A 20,126-nucleotide genomic window follows, 5' to 3' on the forward strand; every position below is an offset into this window, starting at 1 on the left:
AACTGTGAGCTAGCTCGTTTTGAGCTAGCTCTAGTCTTAATTTTGGGGCAAATAAATCTGCTGAAGCCACCTTTTGAGTTTCTTGCAGAATGTTCTCCTTTCCACCGGAGCCTGGAGACATTTTGAGTGGCAATCGCTTCTGCAAAGAAGAGTCTGAGGCCTTGGCTACACTTGGGGATTAACAGCGCTGCCGCGGCAGCGCTGTGAAACACGAGTGTAGTCACACCGCCAGCGCTGCGAGAGCTCCACCTCTCTGAGGGGAATAGCTTGCAGTGCTGCGAGCGAGCGTGCAGCGCTGCAGGCACTGATTACACTGGCACTTTACAGCGCTGCACTTGCTGCACTCGGGGAGGGGGGGGGAGGGCTTTTTCACACCCCTGAGCGCAGCAAGTTGCAGCGCTGTACAGTGCCAGTGTAGCCAAGGCCTGAGAGATACAAGACCTGAGGACTGTATCTCAGTGTTTCATAAGAAAATACTGTAAATTCTTCACTAACGTCCTGATTCAGCAAAGCACTTACATATGTGCGTAAATCCCATTTACACCTGTACCTCGATATAACGCTGTCCTTGGGAGCCAAAAAGTCTTACTGTATTATAGGTGAAACTACGTTATATTGAACTTGCTTTGATCCGCTGGAGTGCGCAGCCCCGGCCCCCTGGAGGGCTGCTTTACCGCGTTATATCCGAATTCGTGTTATATCGGGTCACGTTATATTGAGGTAGAGGTGTATTTCATTGAGGGTTAAGCACATGCTTAAGTGTTTTGCTGAATCAAGGCCTATGATGGTTTCATATGTTCATTTACAACACACTATAAACGTGCTAATAGTTTTTCATAAATCTGACATACTACTCCGGGAGGCCAGATTATATAGTGTGGATGATGAGAGTGCATTTGTAGAACAAACATATTTGCCCATCTTTGATAGAGTCTGTGGCTTGTGAGGATAGATCTAAGGGAAGTCCACCTGTACTCAGAGAGAGTCTTTAAATGGGTGAGACTGTGTATTAAATGTTATGGCCTTAACTCCAAAACTTGAGGATGCTGAGCCATATTCTGTTAGATCTCAAGCAAATTTTACCACATACTTGAGGGATGACTGTCACAGAAATGCTGATATTTGCAGTTCTGTTGAGGTTTTTTGCACCACTGTTCACTTAATCTGGTTATTTGATATGATGCCCAGTACAGAAGAGCTGTCTTGCCATTTTTATTTAGCAAATACTCCTCAGAACCTCCTCCTTTATAAGTTATTACTACTTGATCATCTTTCAGTGCAGACACGTCTGAAGAACTTTGGTTCTTTGAGATAATTGCCTATATAGATCCACATTCCCACCCTGCTTGCTCATGTAGTCAGAAAAGAAACTTTATATATCCTCACTTCTGAGTATCACAAGACCTAAAATAGAGTGTGGAGCTGCAGTTTCCCCTTTGGGTGTTAGCAATATCATCAGTGTTGTCGGAGAAACACAGAACCCTGAACTCGGGCTTTGGCCGGTCAGTGAAAGAGATTTTATTCCAAGTTGCAATCATTTGTAAATTGTAATCTAACACACATTCTCTTACTAATTTAGACCTTAAACAATTACTTTTTTAAAATCTTTTCAGCTAACTTTCAATACTGCTCAAGTCCCCCAACGTACTGTTTGAGACATGAAAATTATCTCTTAAAGATGACTGGAGGGTGAGGGAGGGGAAATAATTTGTGCCTTTTGTAGATCCTGTATGATGTACAAAGAATGCATGAAAGGAATAGCAAGTCTTGTCTTCCTTGTTTTCACAGGACTCACTGGAAATCTAAGATTTGTACTGCGCTTTCTCAACACTTAATCAAAGGACTAGGAGTGACAATAAAACTTTAACAAATAATTCTGTACTTCTGTTTAAACTAATTTTTTTTTAATTCTTTATTAGGGCTGTTCAAAACATTTCCATCAACTTTTTTGGAGGGAAAATTGAGTTTTCAATTAAACAAAAAAATTTATAGAAAGTGTCTGCCTTCCTTGAAAATATTTGAATTTTTGTCCAAAACCCAAATTTTTTGTCTGAAAACCAGAAAATATTTTCAGTTTTTGGCAGCTTTCAGTTGCAGAAAAATTTTCAGTTTCTGTTGCAGAAAATTCAGAAAAAAATAATTCTTATTGAAATTTCCTACATCAGTGGGGGAAATCCATTTTCTGACCAGTGTTAAAATGTACACAGTGTGAATAAAAATCTCCTGCCCTTTGAACCAGGTTTTTTCTGCTTGATATTGTGATATCATACTAGCTCTTCAGATCTCCATAGTGTCTCCCAGGAAAAGAAAGGTAGACAAGATCTGACATCAAGAAAAGTACCTCCAAAAATCCTCCCTTGGAAGTGTTTCATTGCATGTGTTAAAATTAATGTTTGTTCAAGAGAGGTTCGGACAAACTTACATTTAAATAACATAGCATGGTTATAAAAAATGAAACATCTTGGGAAATGACTTTGAATTTCTTGGCTTTTGCCAGGTTTGTCATAGCCTTGTCTTTTGAGAGAGAAATTTTTTTCCTGTAGAATTGTTCTTGCTAGTACACTAAAAAAAAATTGCACATTTTCATCTTCGTACTTATCTCCCTGATCTTAGAGATGAACACATACCCCTCAGCATGTTAGATGTAAAAGTCATAAGTAGTTGATGAAATAGATGGTTATTAAGGGAGTTGATATAGTTAGCAACAACAACATTGTATCAAAGAACTTTTTCTTTTGTAGTAATTGGCTACAAGTGGTTCCAGTTCCCAAGGAGGGGCTTTCTACCACTTCATCTGAGCTACCTGCTACCCTCTTTTTATCTTCCCTATTGCTTCTTTTCTCTTTAGAATCACAGGTTCCCTTAGTCTGTTGGGGTGTTGCATGTGCCTTCCTTTGAGACAACCACTATTTCTTGTCAACTCATTTAGGGTATGTTGGAGGAATGGCAGATTGGGAGGGCTAGATCTAGGAACCAAACTTTTGCCTACACTTCCTGTCAGGCTTCCTAAAAGTGCAGTGAAACCAAGAGACCTGAATATTACTCCTCTTGCTTCCCCAGCCAAAATCATTATCCATAAGCTCTTCAGTTCTGAGAGAGGTTTAGAATGTGTCACAAGGAATTTTGTTTTTGGTTTTTTTAGTGATTGTTTGTGTCTGTCTTCCTGTAGACCCTGACTGGGCCAGTCTGAATCTGGGAGCCCTCATGTGTATTGAATGCTCAGGTATACACCGGAACCTTGGCACGCACTTGTCACGTGTCCGGTCACTTGACCTGGATGATTGGCCTATAGAACTCATCAAGGTGATGTCATCCATTGGGAACGAATTAGCAAACAGTGTCTGGGAGGAGAGTAGCCAGGGACGAATGAAACCCTCTTCAGACTCCACAAGGTAGGCTGTTTATTCCCTTTTGTGTACAAGGCATCCATATGTCAAAACTGTGACTAAGATTTTAAAAAATGAGTATCTAAAACTAGCCACATAAATACATATTTAGGTATCTAAATCTATGTCCTGATTTTCAAGGCTATTCGCTTCAAGGGGAGCCTGCTGGGTATTAGCACTTTTTCCTACATATGGACTTCCAGGAGCCAAAGTTCAGGCGCCATTTTAGCATATGTCAGGTAAACGTGAAGTCTGACCAAAAAGTGCCAAAATTGAGTGAGCTTGGTAACTTTTGTGCTTGCCAAGGCTGCCTCAGCAGTTTAGAAGTCTTGGAAAGAGTGGGAAATTTAAGCCTCCCAAACTTTTGTTCCATCATTTTCATTAGCTTTTGATAAACCAGTAAATCTGACCCTCTGGATACTTTACTGTAATTAGCAATGTGCATAGTCACAAGCTAACCCAGCAAATTGCTGTCTTCTTTTACACCTAACTGTGAATTCTTGGGGCTAGATGTTATTGCTCTTATTGTTTTGAGAGTTCTGTTCCAAATGAGGCTGCTTAATTTCTTTATGCAATGTATGTCAAGGAGTCAATCTATTGGGTAAGTGTATGTTTTTCCATAACAATATTTTATCTACAAATCATAGGTCAGCATACAGAAGATCCTCTCACTATAGTTTGTTATCCTAAAAGAAAACTAAGATTATTTTTGTATTGCATCCATGTTATCAGTGGCAAATGGCTTAGAAAAAAGTGTAAATGGTTTAGAAAGAAAAGTTAACCGTGATGGGTGTTAAATGTAAGAGCTGATATTCACACTGAACAATTAAGAAATACTTGCTTGGGGAAAGCAATGTGACCACTGGCAGTCTCTCTACCAGTAGAGCAGATTTCAGACATGAGGAGGAGCCTGGACTACCTTGCCCAGCTAGTCCAACCTTTTAAGTTGCCTTCAGAAGTGCATGTGTTGCAGTTGTCACAGTGCCACACTCCAGGGGGCTAGCGTGTAGAGCTGACTGCATCTGAGCACCGTTTAGTCCCCAGGTATCAGATATTATGATGGAGGTTTAGCACTTGCTGTCAGTATTTGCCTCCTGGATGTAAGAGAATAAAACAGAAGGGTACTTTTACTTTTTTTTAAATGCATATACTTCATTTCTGGAGTTTATTGTATCTAATACTAGATTTACTGAAAGGATAACTGAATCTATACCTGTGCCTCCTACTACACAAGATAAATAGATTTGTCCTGTTGACTGTAATAAAATCAACCATCTCTTACTGCATTATTTCGTTAGCACTGAAAAATGAATTTGTGGTGCCACCTTTGGTTCATCTTAGAGAATGAAGGCAGTGTATTAATCGGGCTATTTATATACACAACTGTCCATCTAAATATGTGCATACTCGGATATACACATGGAGTTCATATGCATAGAACTTGTATATGTGTGCATATATTTGTTACACATCAAATACATTAAGAATTTCAAAAATTAAACTAGATCTATCTTAAAATATTGTTATTAAATCAGCAGCATTATCTAATAACTGTAGACTTAATCTGAAGACACTGTTTTGTTGTTTTGTTTGACTATAGATCTTTAATAATGAGGCATTGGAAAGAGTTATCGATTCCAAATATTAAAGATAGGCTTCACTCTCAATATTTCAATTCACAGTATTTTTAAAGATTGCTGTAAGGCTGGACATAATAAATGAAAAAAATTGTCTTGGTAAACCCAGGCCCCAAAAAAGATCTCAATGGAAGGAGAACACTAGTGTTGAAGTCAAATAATTCCGTTTTTTGACAGTGGCTTGGTTGGAGGTTTGCATTTTCTCTTTATATTCCGTACTTAGAATTTATTTTAAGCTGTCCCTGCATCTTCACAATTCCTTTACGTATGTATTTTGTAGTGTAGTTTTCCAGCTGTTTTTGTATTTGTCAGTAACTTAATTACTCTTTAAAAAAAAATAAAAAGTAAATACTTTTGAACACCGTGGTATCATGCACATTTATAAATGCTCATTTTAGGCTCCGTGTGTGTATGTATAAATATATATAATGGAGGCATTGGTAGCAACAGCATAGTTAAGGTTGTGCTGAAATTTTAGCTTAAAACAAGACTAACTTCCCTCTGTTACACACTTTAATTAAAGATTTTGTTGCTCAAAATTTGGAACAGTAACTCATTGTGGGACAATTGCATTTTTGATGGCCTTTAGTAAAATATTTAATAACTTTTGTACAAGAAAAATTTTAAAATCCTCCTATTTTGAAGTTTAACCCTGTTCTGTGACATTTAATTGGGTTCATCTGGTGTAAAATAATCATAATCATACTTGAAGTTTCACAGTTTTACTCACCACCTCTTGGATATAAGTTAGGCACTAGAATTTTAAATATAACAAATTATTCAGCTAGTAGTTGTGTTACTCCTGAGTTGAGTTTCACAAAAGAAAGCCAACAGCCAGACACACTAGTATGGACGTGGAGTCTTGAGGAAAAAGTCCTGTGATGGGACATGAGATAGGTTATGGAGTTGGAGGGGTGAGCAGAAATCTAGATGGAGAGCTGGATGTTATGAGTTGTAGTGGCTGGGTGACTTTATCATGGGGGTTTGGAGGCTGAGAGCAGAAGGAGAAACCACTTGCAGAAGGCAAGTCAGTCTGCTCTGAGCCATAACAGAAGTGCTGCATGAGCTCCCCTCCACACACTACGGCTTACTGGTCCTTCACACAACTCGGCGCCACAGAACCTGAGGTCTGCTGGCTGGCACATGAGATGCCAGCAGCTCATACACTCACAGCTTAGTGGCTCCCCGTCCTAGTGAGCCATAGAAGCTCCATCGGACAGAGGGGGTAGGGAATCACTAGTGCCTCGCTGCTTTCTCATCCTCCTGCACTTACCCGTTCGTCCTCCACCCCAACATGGTCACTCATCTTTCATGGCCCCACCAATAGCTCCACTTCCCCCATCCCACTCACTTCCTCTCTCTCCGACAGACATGCTTAATTTCTCACATTTCCCACTCCACTCACCTCGCTCACTGACCCACACTCCCTCTTGCTTGCCACATACCCCTCTAGCATCTGAGCAGGGCCTGCAGACACATGCTAGGAAATGCAGGAAGAGAGAATAACACTGGGGAACAAACAGTAGAAAAGAGTCAGAAGGATACGTAGTGTTTTGTCCCATTCCACCCTTCACGGTAACATGTCCTGGGTTTCATTTAGAAAACAGGTGGGAGTAGATTGGCTGGGGAGAGGTAAGGGATGAGGACCATGGCTGACAACTTCGCTCTAGCAGAATGGAACTTTCTACATACTTGTAAAGCTCATCTGTTCTAGAGATGCCAGCCCACAACTGTGGAACTAACTCTCACAGCAATGGGTAGCCTATAGGGCTAGCCTGCTTGCTTGCCTATATATCTTTTCTTATGAGGTTAATCATTTGTTATATTATAGGTTTGTTATTTGTTGTTATAATGGGTTTATCGATTTGTATTAGAGTATTTTGGCAGTTTGTATTAAAGTATGTTGGCTGTAACGCAAGGAACCTACAGACAACATCCTGTATGTTAAGCTAAGGCAAGTTAACATACTTATGTTTGAGACCTTTACCCTAGGTAGGTGGTGATGAGCTAAAGCATACAGGATATATGTTTGTGACCTTTAACATAGATAAATGGGCATGTTTAGAGCTAGTTGGTAGGTAAGGCCACCCAAGTTCTTGGCCTTTTTCAGACTTAACACATACACCACAAAGAACATGGAAACAACCAGTTAGAACAGAAATAACAGAGGTGAGGGTGAGCTAATGGTCACTAATAGTTATGGATATGTCATTAATACACACGGACATGCCAGCCTATAGAGTAAGGATACCCTAACATTTTTGTAGATGAGGAAATTAAGTTTGGACATGGAAGGAGGGCACTTAGGGCTCAGGCCTTATAAGAGGGGCAGCCCACCATGTTTGGTAGGTTCCGCTCGCTGATTGGTAGTTCATCCTGTTAGTTCTTAAGTTCTTCACCTTCCACTCAAGACTTGAGGAACCTGGACCATGAAACTCCGTTGGCATGCCAGAGGCAAGGCTGGTCTTTTGTTTCTTGTCACTAGGTTATCAAGGAAGGGTGTGAGTATATTAATCAAGAAACCTTTATAGTATATAACACCACATGTACTGCTAGTATTGCTTTTGTAATTGGTTATTTGATTATTATTTGATTACTATTCAATTACTAATGTTGATAAATGCAAAGTAATGCACATTGGAAAGCATAATCCCAACTATACACATAAAATGTTGGGGTCTAGCTGTTACCCCTCAAGAGAGAGATCTTGGAGTCATTGTGGATGATTCTCTGAAAACATCGACTCAATGTGCAACGGCAGTCAAAAAAGCGAACAGAGTGCTGGGAATCATTAAGAAAGGGACAGATAATAGGACAGAAAATTATCCTGTTGCCTCTGTATAAATCCATGATATGCCCACATCTTGAATACTGTTGGCAGATGTGGTCATCCCATCTCAAAAAAAGATGTATTGGAATTGGAAATGGTTCAGAAAAGGGCAACAAAAATTATTAGGGGTATGGAACAGCTTCTGTATGAGGAAAGATTAATAAGACTGAGACTTTTCAGCTTGGAAAAGAGACCGCTAAGGGGAGATATGATTGAGGTCTATAAATTCATGACTGGTGTAGAGAAAGTAGATAAGGAAGTGTTTACTACTTCTCATAACACAAGAACTAGGGGTCACCAAATGAAATTAATAAGCAGCAGGTTTAAAACAAATAAAAGGAAGTATTTATTCACACAATGCACAGTCAACCTGTGGAACTCTTTGCCAGAGGATGTTGTGAAGGCCAAGACCATAACAGGGTTCAAAAAAGAATTAGATAAATTCATGGAGGATAGGTCCATCAATGGCTATTAGCCAGGATGGGCAGGAATGGTGTCCCTAGTCTCTGTTTGCCAGAAGCTGGGAATGAACAACGGGGGATGGATCACTTGATGATTACCAGTTCTGTTCATTCCCTCTGGGGCATCTGGCACTGGCCACTGTCTGAAGACAGGATACTGGGCTAGATGGACCTTTGGTCTGACGCAATAGGGCCATTCTTATGTTCTTATGTACTATTCCATTTATCTCAATAAAAGGCTTAAGGCTGCATTTTGTTCTCAGTGTGAGTTTCATTGTCATATATCCTGAGGGTCCCTGCAAATTCTGTGTAGCCTGATTCTGGGACAAGAACTTTATTATCTTCTGATCAGATTAATTGGCGAGCCTATAACCCATATTATCTATTAATCTCCCATAAAATCAGGCAACAAATGAAGGATGAATACAAACCTCATCACCTTTTGCTCTGAATGTAAGGCACGCTTCTTTTGCCTTTGGCTTTCTCTAACACAGCAGTTCTTAAACTGTGGTTCGGGACCCCAAAGTAGGTTGCGACCCCATTTTAATGGGGTCACCAGGGCAGGCATTAGGCTTGCTCGGACCTGGGCTGAAACCCGAGCCCAAGCCTGACAGCTTCAGCCCTGGTGGTCAGAGCTCAGGTTACAGGCCCCCCACCTTGGGCTGATGCCCTGGGGCTTTGGCCTTCCCGCCTGGGGCAGTGTGGCTCAAGCAGGCTCAGACTTCAGACTTTGTCAGAAGGGGATTGCGATGCAATGAACTTTGAGAACCCCTGCTCTAACATAAACATACAGCTCTGTGTGAGTGTGTGTATAGAATATTTTTAATTTTTAAAGAATGCTACTGTGCACACTTCTCCCCCTGCTGAGAGGATGAGAGAACAAACAGATGGCAGTCATGTATGCTGTGTCACTCATGTCACTTAATGCACGTCTGGAAGATGCTCAGATACAGTAACTCCTTGCTTAATGTTGTAGTTATATTCCTGAAAAATGCGACTTTAAGCGAAACGATGTTAAGCAAATCCAATTTCCCCATAAGAATTAATGTAAATAGGGGGGGTTAGGTTCCAGGGAAATTTTTTTCACCAGACAAAAGACTATACACGCACACACACACTCTGTAAGTTTTAAACAAACAATTTAATACTGGTACACAGCAACGATGATTGTGAAGCTTGGTTGAGGCGACGAACTCGGTGGGATATTTTCCAGGGAATGCCTTACTGCTAAATGATGAACTAGCAATTGGGTTAACTCGTTGTTAATGTCTACAAGGCAGCACGAATGGAGGGAGGGGAGACAGCATGGCAGACTGACACACACCGTGTGTGTGTGTGAGCGATGCGCATTGCTCCTTTAAGTACACTGACCCCACTCTAAGTACATTGCTTTTTTAAGTAGATCAGCAAGCTGAGATGGCAGCTGCTGCCAGGAAGCTCCCTTTATCCTGAGCCCTGTCGTGTGTGTCCCCTGCCCTATGGAGATGGGGTAAGTGCGGGGAAGGGGGACATCCTGACATTAGCCCCACTCTTCCCCCCCCCCTCCTCCCTGCACAGCAAGCAGGAGGCTCCGGGGAGCAGCTCCAAGGCAGAGGGTGGGAGCAGCATATGGCAGTGGAGGGAGGGACAGCTGAACTGCCAGCAATTGATAGCCTGCTGGGCAGCTGCCGCACAGGGAACTTAGGGGAGCTGATGGGGGGCTGCCGGTCCACCCTGGTTCCAAGCCCCCACCAGCTAGCTGCAACGGGCTGCTCTTCCTGCAAGCAGTGGACAAAGCAGACGGCTGCCAAACAACGTTATAAGGGATCACTGCGCAACTTTAAACGCGCATGTTCTCTAACTGATCAGCAACATAACCAAACAACGTTAACCGGGATGACGTTAAGTGAGGAGTTACTGTACTGTGGTGATGAGGGCAGTATAAGAACCTGTATAGAGTATGGAGGAGTTGGACATCCTTCTCTTTCCTCCCAGCTGCTAAAACTCTCCTGTGTGAACCTCTGTAGCCCCACCAAAAGTTTTCTTTGCTCCCCACATCCACAGATGTCCTGTCTTTTCACTTTGAAAAAAATGGGTTAAACATTCTACAAGAGATTATCACAATGGTCTTTTCTGACCTTAAAGTCTGAGACTGTCCCCCTTTCCCCCCCCCCCAGAAAAAAAAAACCCTAAATAAGAGAAATTAAACACAAACTCTGTCTCTCTCTGACAGGCATGGTTCCCAAAATAATACTACTTACAGAAGAAATGGTGCAAGGAAGTGTTGATTTAAGGAAAACAGAGCTACATGGGTTTCACCATTTCATAGTATAGTTTGTCTGACGTGAAGCTACCAATGGCTGCCTGCAGGCTTGGGGTGGAGGAGGGGGAAGAATGATTGATTCTGGTCCACAAATAGAGTACATTATGTAAGGATGCTCAAGGCAGCATTGAGGTAAAACTTTAGGAAGTACTGTAGTAAAGACAAAAACAACAAAGAGTCTGGTGGCACCTTAAAGACTAACAGATTTATTTGGGCATAAGCTTTCGTGGGTAAAAACCTCACTTCTTCAGATGGGAACCAAGCCTGTCAGAGAGAGACAGAGAGTTTGTAGTAAAGACATTCTCTCCAGTCTCTTCCACACTGGCCCAGAAGCTGAAAGTGCTGGACACCATTTCAAAAGCAGTCCTTCCACCATGTTAAGAAGCATCATTGACTGGCCATACATGGAGTCCCATGCATTTGTCCTCTGTGGAAAGAGTGTAAGGGGGTGAGACATGCAGGTCCTTTAGGATAGAATTGTGGGCTGGTCAGTAGTAAAACACAGAATATGTGAAAAGCCGTTTCCCAGAAAGTGGGAAAGGGCAAGACTGTCATCTCCCAAACATTTCGTTTTATACACTTTAGTTAAGTGTGCCTATCCAGGACTCTAGCTGCATGCATAACATGTTTTTTAGATACACATGCAAAATTGAGCTGAACCAGTATCAATACCAAAAACCTCCTAATTAAAATTCTTCCTTCTCAACCCACTCAAACCTCTCTTTGAGGAAGACTTGGAAACCAGACAGGCTTTCCAACATGTTCTGAAGATCAACAAATGGAGACTGTATCAGACTGGGGTACATAAGTTCCAACACTGAAGATTCTTCACTGAAAATGTCCTGCCACTGACAGTCTTGCTTTATACCAGGGGCTGCTAGCTCCAACACCTCTGCTGATCTTAATGTCTACAGTGTTACTTGAGGGGTCAGAGACAGTCTGTGAGATAACAAGGACCCCAGACCATTTAGAGGCTATATGTCAAAACCAACATCTTGGATTGAACCAAGAAACAAATTGGAAGCCAGTGCAGGCTATGGGAACATGGGTGTAATGTGCTCCCTAAAGGAAGCACTCCTGAGTAAATAAGCAGCCACCGTCTATACAAGCTGAAGTTTGGGCTAAGGACAGTTGTATGAAAATGATGAGGAAAGAAAGAAATGTGTGATGGAAACTTTGCTGAGGGGGGAGGGGGACAGTATGGTAGAATTTGTGAAACTAGAAAGAAAATGTGAACAGCTGGCCTTCTGATTGTTGTCCATGGGCCCCTGATTAGGTCAGCTTTAGAAAGCTTGTAATTGGTTCCAGCAATTATCAGCAGCCCTGAGAACTGCCGTTCAAACTTCTGGAGCATTGTGACAAATTGAAGTGGACTGCTGCTGAAGGAGTATCGACTTCCCATTTCTAAACAGGGGGATCATTAGTCAAGAAAAGCATCTTTTAATTACTCCCAGGAAGAAAAAAAATCTTTTTGGTATGGATCCTGCAACAACTTCCATTTTTTCAAGTGTATTCAATATTAAATTTATTGTCTAGGGGGGTGATTTGCCCTCAATCCCTACCTCAGTAATGTGGGTTTAATTTGGAGTGAGAAGTCAAATTAGAGTAGATCAATGTTGCAACAATTAACCGGATCTGAGGGTGAAATCAGGATTTTCCTCTCTAATTGCTATTGATACTATTTAAGCACACACTTAAAAAATTGATTTTGAATGGTGTAATACTGAAATGGTTTGTGGATAGTAGCAGTGGGCAGGTGGACAGAATTTACTTGATAAAGGAATGTGAAGATATTGTTGAAGGTTATCCTCATTAAAGGATCTCATGCATTATGTTTGTATGTGCCTTTGTCAGTGTTGTTTTGAAGTTGCATCAGAATAGTGGATTATTTTGTGGACTTTTACGTGTGTGTGTATATTAAGGCTGTTGATTAATCGCAGTTAACTCACACGATTAACTCAAAAAAAAATCACGATTAATCGCACTTTTAAACAATAGAATACCAATTGAAATGTATTAAATATTTTGGATGTTTTCTACATTTTCAAATATTTTGATTTCAATTACAACACCGAATACAAAGTGTACACTGCTCTCTTTATATTATTTTTATTGCAAATATTTGCACTGTAAAAATGATAAACAAAATAGTATTTTTCAGTTCACCTCATACAAGTACTGTAGTGCAATCTCTTTATCGTGAAAATGCAACTTACAAATATAGATTTTTTTGTTACATAATTGCACTCAAAAACAAAACAATGCAAAACTTTAGAGCCTACTAGTCCACTCAGTCCTACTTCTTGTTCAGCCAATCACTAAGACAAACAAGTTTGTTTACATTTATGGGAGATAATGCTACCCACCTCTTATTTACAATGTCACCAGAAAGTGAGAACAGGCATTCGAATGGTTCTTTTGTAGCCAGCATTGCAAGGTATTTACATGCCAGATATGCTAAACATTTGTATGCCCTTCATGCTTTGGCCACCATTCCAGAGGACATGCTTCCATGCTGATGATGCTCGTTAAGAAAATAATGCGTTAATTAAATTTGTGACAGAACTCCTTGGGGGAGAATTGTATGTCTCCGGCTCTGTTTTAACCGCATTCTGCAATATATTTCATGCGATAGTAGTCTCCGATGATGAGTCTGGACATGTTGTTCTTTTTAAGAACACTTTTGCTGCAGATTTGACAAAATGCAAAGAAGGTACCAATGTGAGATTTCTAAAGATAGCTACAGCACTTGACCCAAGGTTTAAGAATCTGAAGTGCCTTCCAAAATCTGAGAGGGACGAGGTGTGGAGCATGCTTTCAGAAGTCTTAAAAGAGTAACACTCCAATGGAGAAACTACTTTTTTGAACCACCAAAAAAGAAAATCAACTTTCTGCTGGTGGCATCTGACTCAGATGATTAAAATGAACATGCGTCAGTCCACATTGCTTTGGATTGTTATTGAGCAGAACCAGTCATCAGCGTGGACACATGTCCTCTGGAATGGTGGATGAAGCATGGAGGGACGTATGAATCTGGCATGGAAATATCTTGCGACACCAGCTACACTAGTGCCATGCGAACACTTGTTCTCACTTTCAGGTGACATTGTGAACAAGAAGCAGGCAGCATTATCTCTTGCAAATGTAACCAAACCTGTTTTTCTAAGCGATTAGCTGAACAAGAAATAGGACTGAGTGGACTTGTAGGCTCTAAAGTTTTACACTGTTTTATTTTTCAATGCAGTTATTTTTTGTACATAATTCTGCATTTGTAAGTTCAACTTTCATGATAAAGAGATTGCACTACAGTACTTACATTAGGTGAATTGAAAAATACTATTTCTTTTGTTTTTTACAGTGCAAATATTTGTAATAAAAAATAAATATAAAGTGAGCACTGTACACTTTGTATTCTGTGTTGTAATTTAAATCAATATATTTGAAAATGTAGAAAACGTCCAATAATATTTAAATAAATGGTATTCTAACATTGTTTAACAGTGCGATTAATCGCAATTAATTTTTTTAATCGCAATTAATTCTTGTAATCGCTTGACAGCCCATATATAAAAATCAGGGTAAGCTTTCTGCATGCACCATTCTTGCCCATATGCAGGCCTGAGGGGTTTTTTTTGTTGTTGTTGTGTTTTTTTTTTTGCACTGTCTAGAATGAAGCAATCCAGCAGGCATAAGAGAAGCAGTAGATGCTGGCAGTGATGCTTTCTGTGCACTTATTTTCATTAAGGCCAACATTTTCAGAAACATTTATTAATTAATACAAGTTTTGAGTGCCCAACTTTTGAGTTTGGGTTAAGGACAGTTGTATGAAAATGATGAGGATTTTCAGGACCCTCTATTCCCACTTAAAAATTTACCCCAAAATTGAGATGTGTACAATGAGTGAACACTATACTGTTAGCTACCTTTGTGTACCAGCTGAAATGTATAAGCTCTCCTGATGCAGTGATAAGCAGAAACCTGCAACTTAGTTTGTTTTTGTGTTATACTGCATAATATATGCTCTGAACATGGGTACAAATGTGTTGGACTCTGCAGTCCATTTTTCACATTCAGCTGATATAAGAGTGGGGAGGAATTTTTTGCTTAAAAATTTGCAGGCTTTCCTTCAGTGTTGATTACAAAACATGTCGTAGCTGAAGTTCTTAGGGATGGTGGGGGGGAAAAATAAAGCTTACTTTATCCCTTACATTGTACATGCTTCCTCTTTTCCTACAGGCACTCTAGAAATATAGTATGACTTTAAAGTCCGCACCATGAGTTGCTGCCCACACATCGATTCTCTTTGAGTTCCTCTCAGGTAGTCCATTTACATAGTGTTTTTTCTATTTGGCAAAACTCAGAGGAAACATGAAAAGGTTCTTAATTCGGTCTGAGAACTTTTGAATTAGGAGTTGAGAGTTTCTGAAATTATCCTTTACCTTAAAATGTGAAATCTAGTTTGACCCCCACTCTCAAAGGAACTGAGTCAGATGGTCTCATGAAAAACATTATGCAGTTTGGGAGGGGGGGGGGAGGCAGTCTGTTAAATATACCAAACTCCAGGCTAAAGTCTAAACTATCTCCTTACCATACAAAGATAATGGCCACTACAGAGGATGTGTTGGTACCCTGGTACTGAAGATTCTTTCGGGTTAACCAGAAGCTGATTTATAGGTTAAATAAGTTTGTCCTCCCTTTTGCTTCGAATATTAGTTCATTCCTATTTATGCACACAGTAAATATTGATAAATATTGGGCAAATATATCAAAACTGAGAACGGTTGGAGCCCTGTAGCTTATGCTGAATGTGTAAAGATAGTCCACATCAACCTTTCTTTGTTTTGTTCAGTTTGATCATAAGATCACAGTATAGCCATGTCAATCTCAAATTTCTGGCATAAGGATGCACCATTACAAATGCAGCCTCAGGGAACATTAGTACCCATATATCCAAAATTGTCAGGTCTTATTATTTCTTAACAGTTCCTGGCCTGATGAGGTCAGTGTTTTGTCCCTTTTGAATGTTGTTTCATGCTTGACACCTTTCCCATTTTCTGGGGGGAGGGAGAGAAGGGGTAAAAAAAAAAAAAACAAGACTTTATTGTGATGGGCTGACCAGAGCCCATCTGCAGTTGGGTGGCATCTGCTCCCCACATGTCACTTCCCTCATTAACAAGCAATTGAATTAATTAAATGCTACTCAGAACACGCATAACAAGCTACCGGCAGTGTCCAAATTAGCACTGATAATCAAGGATGATTTCCTTTATTATCCTGCTAAGTGGTGTGCAGGCTCTGATCTCCCTGTCTGCCCTCATCTATTTACATACCCCCAGCTTCTGCCTTTAGAAGCTGAGGTTATCTTACCTAGTTAATTTGCCACGATCACCAAGCATGGCGGATTGATATTCCTGCCTCTGCTGAAGAAAACCCCCTTCTCTCCCCCTTTCCTCCCTCCCCAAGCCTGGTCCTTTGTATCTCAAGCTCACTGATAAATTAAAAGCCACCCCTGTGGTCTCTCAAGTGAGTAATAGAGGCAGAAATTTCATTTTGCAACTGGCTGATTTAATGATCCAAAGGGTAATTAATGGCCTGATTATCTTAATGTTAAATATGTCCGGCAGCAATTACTGTGACCTCCCGCTTGTCAAGGTCCGGGCTATGCTCTTCTTTCAATTAAGTTCTCTGGGGCTTAATGGTATGAATAAACTCCTCTGATTCTATCATTCCGGACTCTGAGATTTAAGCGAGCTAGGGGCTCGTTTGGAGTTTTAATCAGCCCGTCTTCTACTTGAGCGATCAGAGTTAACAATTATAACAAGGACAGTTTAACTTTCTTCCCCCCAACCCCTCTTCTACTTCTTTATATTCTATTTTATTTTGTTTAAGTGCTCCAAGGGAATTCTGTTGGCTGAAGCAGCAGCATTGCTAGGCTCGTCTCTCCCTATATAAATTATCATGTGAATGCTGCTGTTTTTCCATTTGACAGGCTTAATTAATTGGCAGGAGCGCCCAAAAATGACAGTGCTACTAATTGCAACTCAAAGTAAATTTCTGTCATTGTGGCACGCTTGTCAGCGGGCATGCCCCAGTCCGCACTGCGGCCAGAGTTTGTTGACGTTTTCCATTTCAGTTTTCACATCTCGTCGGGGAGCGTGATCATATGTGATAGCACTAACGGACCAAGATGTGCCTTTGGGTTTTCCAGGCACACAGTTAGTGTGCAAGAATGACATTTACTGCCAATAAAGTTTAGACAGCTGTGCTGCTGTGGACCAAACAGCTGCTAGGGGACTTAAGATTTTACTTAAGATATTTTAGCGAGTTCTATTAGCCAGGAGACTTTGAATCAAACTGTGAGTTGTAACTTACTCATCCTCTCATGACTGAATTACCCTTATTAACACATCTCTAAGAATGCTAGACTTTACTTCAGTTTTGCATTAGGATGCAAATATTTCATTGTAAGCATTCAGTCAATTATGCAATTGCATAAATTAGAAGTGCATGAATACTGAATTTTTAAAAGATACACATGTAAATAAAAAATACTCATCTATTACGGCCTGTAAACAAAAGCTTTTCAACCCACATCACTCTGTAGGAATGAACCAATTCTGACATGCTAGAATACAGTGCTTTCAGGTGAAGCTATTGTCACTTCTCAATAATTCTCAGAAAATGCATCTTCGGAGAATAATTCATCAAAAAAAGATGGTTATTGCTCATCTTCCACCGTCAGGAGGCCTGCAACTCACAAGAGAAAGCTAAGTGCTACAAAATGTTTTATTCTTCTCAGCATTGGAGTCAGTAAAACATTGGTGCCTAGATTGGTGCATGATGGATAAAAAGATAGTCCAAGCACATGCTGATGACCGTTTCCAATAGATATCATGCTTCCCAGTGCAAATGTGTATGTTTATGTAACAAAATTCACCTTTAATAGAGAGTGAAGGCTCCATAAAACCAAACTACAGCTCACAAAACAGTTTCAGTTAATACCACTAGAAACCAGACACAATCTTTGTCAAAATCTCTGTGTATATAAACTTAATGTTTCTCCATTGCAATGTATATAAAAGTGAATAACCTACAAAGGAATATTTTGGATCCCTCAGAGGTTTACAAAATAGTACCTAAAAGGCAAGAAACGTATAAAAAATATTTTAAAAAATCTTTAACATTCTAAGCCTTTTTTAATTGCTTTGTAAATCATTTGTCTTTTAACATCTTTGTATATATGTTATTTTGTATCTCTAGCATGTACATGTACGGTGCGCACATACATGACACATCCTATGTTTGTGTGGGTTAGATCAATATGATAAATGATGGGGCCAACTGATAGATTGACATGCCTTCCTTGAACAGAGATTTCCAGTTGTGCTAAGTGGATAACGGCAGTGTTATATACACCTTCTAATTCTGTGTGACTCCCAGTAGCTCTTGATACCATTGACAAGTTGGTATTTGAGTTGATTAGGGATCTTTAAGGAAAGGGCCAAGCTCTTCACTGGTGTCTTTCTGCATATAGGGGTATTGCTGAGTAATTGATTGTCCTTTTTAAGTCTTTCACATGCAAGGCCCCCTATGGTTCCATCTGTCACTCCTCTTTTGTGATATTCATATGCAGCCACCGGGGGAGATTGAGATGTTTCCACACTGCAATATCACCAGTTAGCTAAGGATACTTTGCTCCCCATCTTCATCCAGTCCAAATTCTATAATATTACTCTCAGAGTTTCTTAACAGGGATGAAGATCTGGTTGAAAATTAACTAGATGTGACCCAATCTGAAAGTAGGCAGGGCATAATTTTGGAAAATAAAAGAGGTGCCTGTACCATTAGGTGAAGGTTTATACCAAAGTTCCACCAAAAGTGGTTTGCGGCCTTAATGATCCAACTTTGGAACAGGGTTCCCAGCTGGCAGGGGTCTCTTGTCACCTATAACTGATCAGAAGACAGTTCCTCTCAAGTGTTCTGCTTTCAGTTGTCATGCAGACCTTTATCTCCTGGCTAGGCATCTGCAATATGTTCTGCTTTGGGCTTAGTCTTTGAAGTCTGCTCAGAAGCTCCAAACAATGTACAATTTCAGCTGCCAGAATTCTGAACAGTATGGACTGTAATGAACACACAACAGCTGTGTTACGTCAACAATGACTCCCTTTTCACTTCCATGTGCAATTTAAAGTGAAGTTCATAACCTTTAAAGCCCTAAGTGGTCTGGGTCCTGGTTATCGAAGAGCTTTGCTTTTGTCCCATACCATATCTCATCTGGGTGGTGGAGAAATACTTGCTGTTGGAAGATCAGTGTAAACACTAGTCTATTGCCTAGTGATGGTCCATGTTATAAATTCTTTCAGGTTTTTTCCTAGTCTCTCAATTTGCTGCGTTTTTCTTAAAACTCCGGCCTTTAGAATTGTGGGACTCTCAGACTTAATTTATTTAAATAAGCTTTTACCCTTCAGGGATGTGGAGAAAAGCTTGAAAACATAACCTGAAGGCTCAGAAAAATTAAAAGGACCCCAAATTTATTAGGCTTAAAAATCAGGAGGTGTTTCTTTAATCTCATAATTTTGTGGGTCTCACTCATGGCTTTGAATGGTTGAGGGTTCCAGTAGTGGATAGAGGTTTCTCATTTGAGGGGCCTTGCCCTTGAAATTCACTCCTTTAGCAGCCTGTTAGTGATTGGGTTCAATATGCTTCAGAGTACAACACAAGATGCATTGATTTTGTTTAGCATTAGACATTTTGTTCTGTTTTGTGTTTTTTTCTCTATAATTAATGTACTTGGTTACCACAGCAATAGACCCCATGTAAATTAGTCGTAGGAATATATTTAGAAGTCTGCTAGGAATTAGGATGGCATTGTCAAACTCATTTTTTGCAGTTGAGTAAAGCTAGGATTTGAATCCAGGACCAGAAGTAAAAAGGAGAGGATATTTTCCATTGTGTGTCAGCTTTTATCAATTAGAGAATTACATGCTATGGTGTAGATATATAGTTTTTCAGGTTGTCACTATTAGCTAACTAGAGCTGTAAATCGGTGTGCAGTATTAATGAGGACCAGACTTCTGATGCGTGTCTATATTCTAAAGTTCTCTCTCAGATCCTGGAGAAGTTCTGCACTGAACCTCATTTTGAGTTTAGAAATGGATTGGCCTTCACTGTCAGCATGACAAAGAAGTATCACTTCTACACCAACCATAAAGAGTGGTCTTCCGATTCCGCGATATCAGATGTGCAGTGTTTCATCTGCTGGTTTAGAAGACAGTGAGTAAAAAAAACCAGTTTAGAAGGTACCAAAGAACAGAAAACCATTGCTGTGCCTAGTAGAAGCTACGTGGGACAATGCTGAGCAATGTTCCTATGACTGATAAATGGAGGAGCTAGTTAGAGCAATAATGTGACCTTCAAATGGAGAGAAACTGGATTAAGAGTATTTGTAATGGTAATTGGAAAAAAAATAATGTTTCTCTCAAACTGATGTCTGGAACGGCAATGGCACCT

General features: G+C 40.2%; 1 protein-coding gene across 35 annotated transcripts in view; it reads left to right on the top strand.

Annotated features, from left to right (window-relative positions):
• AGAP1 (ArfGAP with GTPase domain, ankyrin repeat and PH domain 1) overlaps positions 1 to 20,126 on the top strand; it is a 653,489-nt gene that overhangs the window by 588,714 nt on the left and 44,649 nt on the right. For all 35 annotated transcript variants that reach the window (XR_010591412.1, XR_010591414.1, XR_006175449.2 and 32 more), the window contains one exon: positions 3,170 to 3,392. Coding sequence is in view for 28 of the 35 variants with exons in the window: in XM_008172585.4 (XP_008170807.1) it covers positions 3,170 to 3,392 (223 nt within the window). In the remaining 7 variants the exon portion in view is untranslated. The remainder of the gene's footprint in view (positions 1 to 3,169; positions 3,393 to 20,126) is intronic.

Source organism: Chrysemys picta, chromosome 11 (assembly GCF_011386835.1).
Source record: "Chrysemys picta bellii isolate R12L10 chromosome 11, ASM1138683v2, whole genome shotgun sequence".
NCBI lineage: Eukaryota > Metazoa > Chordata > Testudines > Emydidae > Chrysemys > Chrysemys picta.